General features: G+C 36.1%; 1 protein-coding gene across 1 annotated transcript; it reads left to right on the forward strand.

Moving 5' to 3' along the window:
- The first annotated feature begins 1,769 nt into the window (after positions 1–1,769).
- BNIP3L (BCL2 interacting protein 3 like) lies at positions 1,770–10,240 on the forward strand. The gene is made up of 5 exons (XM_009635789.2): positions 1,770–1,994; positions 3,643–3,715; positions 5,544–5,647; positions 6,432–6,581; positions 7,848–10,240. The coding sequence occupies exons 1-5, from the start codon at positions 1,828–1,830 to the stop codon at positions 7,894–7,896; spliced, it is 543 nt and encodes a 180-aa protein (XP_009634084.1). The 5' UTR covers positions 1,770–1,827; the 3' UTR covers positions 7,897–10,240.
- Positions 10,241–11,077: the final 837 nt, after the last annotated feature.

Consider the following 11,077-nt stretch of genomic DNA (forward strand, 5'->3'; position numbering starts at 1 on the left):
TTACATGGTCATCAGTATAATGGCGTAGTTGATAATTGGTACTAAGGATAAACTGTTTCAGCTTCAGAAAGTCAGGTTGAAAAGAGGCGAACTTGTTATGGCATACGTCCCTTCCTCTGTCTCTGGTACAGTTCCCAGAGCCAAAACCTTGCTATAAAAAAACCAAGTGTGGACACTCTAAGGTGCACTTCAGAAGTCAAGAACTCAGCGTTAAAATTTAGATACTGTACAAATAATGTTTCAAAAGTAGTTTCAGCTGTTGTATTTGTATTTTTAGGCTTTCTTTTCTTTCTTGAATATTTTTAGCTCAGTGGTGAAGATATCAAAACCTGAAAAAATAAATCAACAATACTGAAAGCACTCTCCTTCAGGTGGCATAAATTAAGTTACACAGGAGTTGTGATGACATAATATACACGTGTGAAATCATTATCTGCCTGATAATGGGAAATAATGTTGCATTGGAAACGGTATGCTTTTGAGAAATTGGAGGTCTTTCCCTCTGTAATCATGGCTAATAAAGTGGCTGAATGGTCAAATGATTCTTCTTATGTGTCTTAATGAGAACATTGGAATTGCGATTGGGTAGGGAATATATTTAAATATTTGGAACAGATAGAGCAATAGAAGTCTATCAGTACCCCTCAGGACATTAAGTGGTATGTTTATGAGTTAAGAATATTTCCAAAACCTGTTTGTTTCCAATTGTTTCCAGTTGAAACATGTCACTAATGAACATACCGGTAAATATTGTTTTGCATTTAGTTAATCTGCACATAAAATACAAATGAAGCCATTTAAAAACAGAAATAAAAATCCTCAACGTAACTACAGAAGGGTCATACATGAGGCACTCTTGCTCTTTTGTCAAATCTCAGTGCATCTCATCCCATAGGTATAACTACAAAAAAGGGAAAAAGCAGTAAATCTCAACTTGTAGCGTATACAGCTGTCCTGGCCAAGGAAAGGGAAAAAAAAGGGGGTAGAGGGAAGAGGCTGAAGTGATGGCATTAAAATTGTTAACTGTTACTACATGTGAGAACTCTGGATTTCTCATGCTACCGAGTTCTTTATTTTGGCTTATTAGCAGTGAAATCTTTTAATTTAACTGCAAGGAAATGTACGCTAGCATGGTACTTCAGCTGTGTAAGGAAATGTAATGCCCACCTCAAGCTTCTGATGGTTTGAATTGTGGTGTGACCCGTTAAGGTAGGATAGGAGAGGTGGCAGATGGCATTGAATGGGAGATGTTTGTTAGAGGGCCAGGGCAAAGAAAGTTGAATGGGGCCTGAGAATGGCAGCCTGCCTGATGTATATAAAAATCAGAGTTTGACAGGGCCTTTGGAGGTAGAAGGAAGAAGGAGAATGTAAAATTGCAGACAGGGGAATTATATAGTAGGGGGCTAGGGGATGAAAACTTTGTTTCAAAAAGGAACGTAAAAGTAGAACAAGGAAGCGGGGTGACTAGTGTAATTGAGTGATAAGTAGATAACTGAAGCTTCAAACTGCAGAGAGAAACGTGGCCTATTAAAGTATTAATAGTTGAGGAGAGAGGGGACATTTTATTTGACTAGCTCCAGAGGTAGGTAGCAACAAAACATAGCTTTTTAGGGGTGTTTTTGTGGATGAAAGAGGAAGAAACATGTCACTCTTGTCTCCGGTACGTGTTTATGAGCTTTCTCACAGCAGCAGTGTATGTTATCTGAATTCACCATATTCATGGTTTTTTTCTGTGCATAATTGATAAATGTAAGATGGGTTTTAGTTTCATTGCTTTTAATGAAATGATGTCTGGCTGGCCCAACAGGTTCCTGGGTGGAGTTACAGATGAATGGCAATGGCAATAGCAACGATAATGGCAATGGGAAAAATGGAGGTCTGGAACATGTCCCTTCATCGTCCTCCATCCACAATGGAGACATGGAAAAAATTCTCCTGGACGCCCAGCATGAATCAGGACAGAGCAGTTCAAGAGGTAGTTCCCACTGTGACAGGTAAAGAAATGTTTGCTGTCCTGTGTGCGATTTATTGCAGTTTCTATGCTGTAGATGTTAATGGAGGGGTAAAGCTTTTTCTCAGGCTTAAGTTTGTCATGGTCCAGTATTGGGAGTACTTGCTGCCTCATGACAACTGGCTATCAAATAAGACGTCTGACTTGAAAAATACATCATTGCTACAGAAAGCTAATGAATCCAGGAGCAGGAAAATCACATCAACACGACACTTAAATTTCACATTGTCATAAATCACATGTGGTGTAAAAAATACCTAATTTTACTGGCTCATTAATAATAGTGCTATCTACATGTGCTTTCTATTTAGTCAAGCATACTAAAATATATCACTGGACTTAACAGAAAAAAAGATTCTCAGAATTTTTACTCCTTGCTTTCAGTATTCTACTTTTTTTACTGTGAAAGCAAAATATTTCTTACTTAACAATATAATCCTTCGAGGCACATATGAGCATTATGGTATTCTTACGTGTTCATTCTACCTTTCTTCTAGGAAGTTTTGGGGCAGTTTTGGAAATCCTTGAGCAGTTTCTGTATATAACTCTAGCTGTCCTGCTGCTCGTGCCTCCTTTGGTTTTGCTGGGTGAATGCTGTCTAACTGTTGTGTCTACTGTGCAGCTTATATAAGTGGTTGATCAGATATAAAAGCTATTTAAAATTAGTTAGGCCTGATTTAATTACTGAATGAATGTAGTAGACTGAAAATAATCCATATGAGTATTTCAAATAGAGCAGTTACATTTATAGAAAATAAAGTTTGCTACATCTGTGTTGCTAAGAAACTAGCTGTCGGTAGCTTAGTACTTCCCAGTCCAACCAGGAATGTTTGCTAGGTGGTGGTTGTATAGTTCTTTTACTAGCATAGAATTTTTCAAATCATTACCCACATTTTAAGTGAATGAAGACAGATTTATCTTTTTTTATTTTATATTTATTTAAACTTAATTTTCCACTTGTTAACTTTTTGGTAATTTTTTTCCCCTTTTGACAGTTGAAGTAACATACAGGAAAGGGGAGGTACTTTGATACTTTGCATTCTTTTCTAAAAGTTCTAAACAGTAAGTTGCTCTTAAACGTGGTGTTTTATTTTTTGGATATTTCTAGAATATGCCTTTTTCATGAAAGCTTAAGTCAGGTTAAAAAGATGCCCTTAGCATTTTAATGAGACACATCTGCATTGGTGCATTTTGTATTGTTCCTCACTTCAATTCTCTAGCGTTTCCTTGGTTGAGGTGCTATAGTTGATTGATTTCTCAAGTAGGTTACCAAATTTTTAATATTCAAAGTGAGGCTAACAAGAGGAATATGTATTCTTGCCAAGTATTAAAAGGTGTTTTGGTGTGTGAGTTTTCCGCTTGTAATGATACACAGAGGGGTATAATTCACAAGAGTGGCAGTGTTACCTAAAAGCAGGAAGGGATCTACATATTTTGTGTGGCAGTTGAAGTTTTGGGCAGTGGTTTCATTCCATCAGTGGAAGGACAGTCAACCCTGTTGAGAAAGGTAGGATTACAGATGGGGAAAAAAATTGAAAAGACGTGGGGGTTTGGAAGACTTTCTAATATGATTCTATAGGTGACAGAGTGTGGTATGACAAAATGACATAATGAAATTGATTTTTCTTTAGCCCTTCACCTCAAGAAGATGGACAGATAACTTTTGATGTGGAAATGCACACAAGTAAAGACAGTAGTTCTCAGGTATTTTCTTCATTAACCTTTAAAATACATTAACTTCTAAAAATATATTGAAGTTGTGGATATTGTGTATAGATTATATATTTATATAGATCAGCACTGGGAGTAGTCAAGGGCTAGAGCAAGCTCTCTGTCATGTCACGAGGTATAAATGGTATGTATTTCACACGTCAAAAAAATTGCATTAAACTACTGCTTGCTAGCACTCTTTTTTTTTTTTTTTTTCATTCTGAGACCCTAAACTTGGCTGTTAGCTGCAGTACAAGCAAATGAAATATATAAACCTTATTTATTCAAAATTTGGAGGTGTCCCTTAGTCGTTTGGGTAAGGCTGTTTACTTGTCTTGTACTTTGGTCTTGCAGGTTTTTACTCAATCTTTTTTATTAGACCTTTATATAGTACCTCGCTGTAAATAGGTATAGTAAGTAATCTTCGTGCACTCAAGCTTATGTCAGTTTAACCAAATTATCTTTTCTTTTAAGGGGTTGTTTTCAGAATATAGTTTTATTAAGTTAAAACACATTTCAGAACAATTATTTTTTAACAACGAGGCAGGGCTGGTAAACCTTGTTTAGGTTTACATTCTGTATTAATTGCAGTTTGACTTGTAGAGATTAATAGCTTTGGAGCGAAGGGAAAACTGAGGCTCCACTTCTAAAGCTGAGAAATGCCCTGGTTAGTAGCAGTCATATTATTGTTTAACACTCTGCTTAGACTGTGTGTGTCAAACCTGTTCTGTTTTTGAAATGTTTATATTTCTGCACAAGATTTCAGGGTGTTCAGTTTATTGCTCTACAGTCAGCTCACATGATAATGAGTAATCTCCGTAATGCAAACTGAGAGGAGACTAATGCTGAACTCTTAGTTAGATCATTTAATAGAATTTGCTGTCTTCAGCAGTATAAATAAAAAGGATTCCTGGAAGAATGAAACCTTGCATTTAGTTTTGTTAAAGACCTGGCCCAACAGTAGGACCGTTGCAGTTCTGCCCTATAGAGCCAGAACGATTGGAATGGAGTTGTTGGTTAGGTCTGCCGTCTTTTGTGACTGTCATATTTGATTACTTCTGGTTTTGGTACGGTTCCCACTTCAATTTTGTAAGTGGTTTATCTTATTTTACTAAGGGTCACTCAGGAAATTGTTTTAATGCTTTGTACCAAAGTCGGTGGCGTTCTCTAGTCTTTCTAATTTATTTGTTTCCTATATGGTAATATGTGCATCTAATGATGTCATGTCAAATCTTTGTATCAAGACAATTGCCTTGCCCTACTGCAACTGGGACGCGCCCAGTAGAAGCTGCTAGTTGCAAGTAATACAGATTTTAAATGACTAATAACACCTTTCAAAAGGTCAAAATACTGGTTTTGAAACCTTTTTATTTGGCTGTGTTTCTGTGCTTTAGCCGCATTGTGTACGCTTTAAATCGAATGCCATCAACTTCAAGGTTTTGCCATTTGTAAAAACTTAGTTTAGGGTTTGGTTTTGGGTTTGTTTTTTTTTTTTTTTTGCATAATGCTGGTTTATTACATTTAGGATTAAAATAATCATTTTTTTTCATTAGCTTTAAAAAAACCAAACAAACAACTTGCAATGATGTGGAAGTCATCTGCATATAATAACCAAAATTGTGGTATACTGACTTCTGCAGATCCTCCTGTTAGTGTAATAAAAATCTCTTCTAAATAATCAGTAGGCCAAGAACACTTGCTCGTTTATCAGGTGCCACCATTTGGTGCTTATCATTTTACCACTGTTGTTGTCTCTCTCAAATTAACACCATAAGGAGGAGCTAATTGAGTGTTACAAGGCTTGTCCCATGTATATTTTCAGTCTGAAGAAGAAGCAGGAGAAGGAGAGAAAGAGTTGGAAGTTTTGAAGAAAAGTGCTGGCTGGGTGTCAGACTGGTCAAGTAGGCCTGAAAACATTCCTCCCAAGTGAGTTAAACTCTTTTTTAATTAATATTCTTTTATATGAAGGAGAGAAGAATCATAAGTCACGATTGCAAGGAATTACCCTGGCTCTCCAAATAAGATCATCTTAGAAAAAGGTAGATTTCTCCTTAGGGAGGCTACAAAAAGTCAAAACCATGAAGTATGAAAATCTTAATAGCAACAGAATTACCTTTTTATTGAAAGTAAGATAAATCCACAGAAATATGATTACAACATTTCTTGACAAGATTATAATTATTGGGAGAGCTGGGTACTTGGAGCTGGGATTCATGGGATTTAGTTTTGGCTTATTGAATGGAATAGTGTTGAGCAAGTCTCCTAAATTCTCTGTACCTTTTTTTCTTTCTATGTAAAATATGTAATGTTCATCCACGGAAGGGGAAACGTTGATCCTTGAATGCAAAGCATTTTTATTAAAATAGAAGATGCTGTCTAAATCTGGCAGACTTCTGTATCTCTGTTTGGAACAAAAAATGAGGCTCTTGCTAACAAATCACATCCTGAAATTCCCTCTCTCGGACCTACCTCTCTCTTCAGCTACTGCTCCCTTTGTCTCTATACTGTCTGTGTAAGTGGTCTCTCCACAATACCTCCTATTATTCTCTTTGATTCCTTACTCTGTGTAAGGGATCTCTTGCTTTGATCTCTAGCTCTTTGTACTTTTAAAAAAAATGTTCCTATAGAGATCTGTGCATTTGTGTGGGAAAAAAAAAAAAGGAAACAAAAAAATCTTGTTGAATTTTTCCCCCTCCCCCTCTTCTTTCAGGGAATTTCATTTCAGACATCCTAAACGTTCAGTGTCTTTAAGTATGAGAAAAAGTGGAGCAATGAAAAAAGGTGGCATTTTCTCTGCAGAATTTCTTAAGGTTTTCATTCCATCTCTGTTCATATCTCATGTTTTGGCTTTGGGACTAGGGTAAGTATTAACCTAATTCTCACTTCAACTTTTGCATCTGGCTTTGCTTTTCCACTTTACATATATGTCAGATGCCCGCTGAAAAGGGCTTTATCTAGAATAACTAGAGTATTGTTGTACCTTGCCCAAGATAGACTTGGTGCACTTTTTGAAACGGAGGAGAACTTTGCAGCAATTAAAACTTTGCAGCCATTATTATGTTTTATTTCTAGAATAGATCAAGTTTCTTACGTTGAAAATGCATGGATTATCATGAACTTGCTAATAACCTTTGCAATTATAACGTGCCATTTGATTATCCACGCCTTCTACTTAAATGCTTCAGGTTATAATGTAAGGAAAGTAGTAAGACTAGAATAGGTGGAAACCTGCTGTAACTTTTACTAACGATTACAAAACCCCGTTGTACAAATACTGATGCTGAAGTTCTGTGTGTATGGCACGTACTCCGTAATTTTCAATGTCTAATACTGCAGTTGTGTGATATTAGTGCAAGTCAAGCTTTGAATACTTAAAGAAAGATACATGAAATACTGGATGTGTCCTGCAAGATCAGCTGTGACTCTGCCCAGCAATGTTTTCATTGCCTGCGTAATCCAACATAATCTCTCAGTTTGCTTAAGCCCTTGCGCTGAGTTTATCCATCTTACATTCTTCTGTGATGGGCGCAAAGACATGTACTCAAAATCTGTTTTTATTTATGTTCATATTTGTTTCTGGGGGTGTAGTTCAAGTGTCTCTCTGAATTCTTGTAAACTATCAAATAAATTAGGAACATAGAAGATACGAGAATATATTGTAAGCTGTTTGTACTATAGCAAAATTGTGTATTTCTGCGACGAATTCAATCTTGCCTGGATTTGTTAGCGGTCAGCATTTGCGTAGATCCTCAGTGTTGTAAAGCACACCCCCTCCCTTTATAGTCAGTACTTTATTTGTTTTACCGTAGTCATCTGGGAGTGTTGTTCAGCTGTCCAAGAGCCCCTGTGTCAGGTACTCTGCAAACAACACAAAAGCTTTTGGACTGGGGTTTTCAAATGAACTCGGGACGGGAAGACACCCACTTTTGCTGAACGTTGATAGCATCGGTCCTTCTAGGCTCATCTGAAAACCTCACTTTTTAAGGAATTTTGTAGAAAAGCAGTCCTTGGACAAGTCTCATCAGGCTTACTTGAAAGACAAATTAGAATAGCGGAGTGCATGAGGGCTGTTCGGAAAACAGGGTATTTCTGTGAAATACGATATGCCTTATACTTTTTATTTCAGCATCTACATTGGAAAACGACTGACCACACCTTCAGCCAGCACTTATTGAAAGATGGAGTGCAAAACCTGGAATTCCACGTGACCTGTGAAGGTGTTACTGTCTCATTTAGTACATTTGACTTGAGACCATTTTACGCATGACCCTGACTTCACCCTTTCCTTACATATCCAGGTTTTCGCTAACTCTGGAATTCAGTATTGTGTTGGAACTCTGTTGAGGTGTTTCGCTATCCACATTCTTTCCCTCTCTCCTCCCATTCCCCTGCCTCTTGGCCTGCAAGACACGTCAGAGTTGCTGAACGGAGTTTACAACTGTCTATATGTTGCAAGGGCTTCTCTCAATGCAAAATGCCACCAGCAAGTTTTAATTTTATCAGTGATGCTGTTGCCTCCTTAGTGCAACCAGACTTAAATTGCAGTTGTGCATGGTATAAATGTTGACTGTATTATGGTGACAAAATTAAGTCTCTTCAGAGTGAAAATGAATTTTTCTTTCGGAAAAACAAGCTGGTTGTGAAATAAACTAAGAAATCGCTGGCAATAAAAAACAGCTTTTGGGGGAATTTACTTGGCCCCTTGTATTGGCTAACATCATTTGATTTGCGGGAGGCAAAAACTGCATAAATTTTAAAGTAGGATAACTAAATCCATCAGCATATTTTAATATTAGGTAATTGTTGTAATCTTGTCTTTTCTATGAAGTCAGCTCCTTATTCCTTGTAGGAAAACCTGTCTGATGCCTAGAAAATATTAGAAAAATTGCATTGTTTGCATGTGAAGAAGCTTTTCTTTTCCTTACCTGTTTTCTTAAGGGAAAATTTTAAATGTGAAATTTTCCTTTTAAAAGTAGTTTTAAATTAAGGAAAAAAACCCAACAGCTGTAGGTGTAGTTTGGCTCTGTACAAAAGGATATGATTCTGTTTGTTGTGGAACCATTTACAATGATGATGATATGGCAGTTTCAGAAAGTAAAGCGTTTGACTTATCTTTAAGGGGGACAATCTTGCAGGTGCGTAAAGATTCGGAAGTTGTAAAGCTCTGAAATGTCTTCTGCAAATGAGTTTTCAATATTCCTCTCTCATTGTTTACTGTACAATCTCCTCTGGGGATACATGGAATCTGAAAGTCACTCGTGATGTCTCATGTTAGATAGACTTCTCACTAATGTTGTTGAACTTTTATCTTAGGGAACATTAAGCCTTGTCCTCCTTCAGTGACACTTCAAAATGTGAAGCTTTAGTACCAAATTGTTACAAAGCATTAGGACAGTCATGTCCTTAAATAGATTTTATTGGATTTCAGAACATGTAGCATGACTCTGGAGGGTAGAATACTCTTTTTTTTATATATATATGAATATATAAAAAAAAAAAAAGATATAGACTTTAATACTAAGTATTTAGGGAACCAATGCTAATTTTAAGACTAGCAAAAATCTCATTTAAATAAAAACTTTAGTAGGCTGGCTTGTAGAAAATGATAAGAAAATATAGTCAGCCAGTTTGGAGAGAACCTATAATTGTTTGCTTGTATCAGACTTTATAAAGTTGAGTATTTGATATAGCAGTGATCGCTTGAAACAGTTGATGCATAGAAGCTAAATCCCAATTGAGATTTGGTTTAAAAGAATTTAGGTAGCTCCCAGGAAGTAAAAAAGTATAAATCCACTGCTAAACTGTATTTATTTTTATTCTCTGCTTCTGAATGCTGTTAGAGGATGCTTTCAGGGTGAAAGGGCAGTCTAACAAAAAAAAAAAATCTCTTGAAGACATCTGCTTTTTTCTTCTAGTTGTGAATACTAGTGGCACTTGAGTTGCCTACAACTGCATATTTGTTTCAAGCGTGGATATTGGGTTTCACCCAAAGGTGGGGGAGGGAAGGGGGAAGTGGTGAAGGGTGTCTTTGACAGTATCAAGTACATCATTTTACAGTCCTTAAAACTGAGGGGACGGGAGAAAGGCTGAAACACTTTGTTCTAATTACAGCACCTTGTTTTGTATGGAAATTGGAATAGTGGAAAAATAGATTTTTACGAAGTAGGGAGTACTTTTTTCAAAAAAAAAAAAAAATTACCCCTTTCTAAATTAAATGGTAATTCTTCTTCAGAATATCTGATATATGATATTGCAAGCTTGTGGCTAGAGTATCAACACAGTTTATAATATTTGAAGGAGCCGTGAAGTAAAAATGTTGAAAACTATAGGCGAGGAATGGATGGATACGTGATCACTGTAACGCTTGCTATGATACAATGCAGTATTTATTGATACCCTACTATAAGCTTTGGATGAAAGTCTACAACTTCTAGTTTTACAATGAACAGAAACAGATTGTTGTATAATTTGAAAAGGGGTTTCAACTATTGATAGTTGAAGTTTTGTTAAGATAAATGTTGTTTAAAAAGCTTTATACCTGTTTACAGTTTTGGAAAAAATGCAGGCTTCATTTTTCTTACATTCAGTGAAAACTGGCCGAGAATATTTGTAAATAGGATCAAGAAAAAAAAAATGCATAAACTCGCACATTAAAAATGCAGCAGGCTAACTTCAGCAAATGCATATTTACTTACTGTTTTCAAAAGTGAAAGCTGAAGATTGTTAAAAATTCAAATTTTTTAATTGACATTTGTTGAAATATTGGAGTTAACTGAGCCAAAGTGATTATGCATTCTTCATAAATTAGTTAGCACTTTGTAACATTATATACAGTTTACAGTACATGTATAAGTTGTAGCTTATAAACATTTTGTGCCATTAAAGCTCTCACAAAACTGGTTGTCTGAAATTACTTCATGCTGCGCCTTTTGTCTCTTTCTTCTATTTTTTTTGTTTTCAGGACTGCTTTGTCTAATGTTTTATGAAACTATTGTGTTCTGGGTTATATGAACATTGAAGCTGCTGTTTATAGATTGGAATAATTTTTTGAAAGATTATGTGGGGGTTTAAGTGACTTGGGATCATCCGCTTCTTTTCCTGAAGCACTTAAAAATATTCCTGTTGTCAGCATTGTATACCCGCGCCAAGTCCTCCAGCACCTTGTCAAGGAAAACTTCTAAAGCAAAATTATGTAGTGGCATATGAAATGTAAAGTAGAATTGATGAGATTTTGTATAATTGGTCAACTCTATTGTACTCCTTGTATGTCTCTTCTGTTTCCTAATTCTGTTAAATTTGCAGATTAAAGAATAAGGGACATAAACCCTAATTGTTAATCTGCCTCCATATTCTTGG

Source organism: Egretta garzetta, unplaced genomic scaffold (assembly GCF_000687185.1).
Source record: "Egretta garzetta isolate BGI_Z169 unplaced genomic scaffold, ASM68718v1 scaffold233, whole genome shotgun sequence".
Lineage (NCBI taxonomy): Eukaryota > Metazoa > Chordata > Aves > Pelecaniformes > Ardeidae > Egretta > Egretta garzetta.

What these genes read in the sequence shown, in the direction of transcription:
- BNIP3L (XM_009635789.2), top strand. Translation starts at nt 1,828, where the DNA reads ATGAATGGCAATGGCAATAGCAACGATAATGGCAATGGGAAAAATGGA. An exon ending in GGTAGTTCCCACTGTGACAG is followed by an intron (nt 1,995 to 3,642) that starts GTAAAGAAATGT and finishes ATTTTTCTTTAG; the next exon opens with CCCTTCACCTCAAGAAGATG. An exon ending in CCTGAAAACATTCCTCCCAA is followed by an intron (nt 5,648 to 6,431) that starts GTGAGTTAAACT and finishes CTCTTCTTTCAG; the next exon opens with GGAATTTCATTTCAGACATC.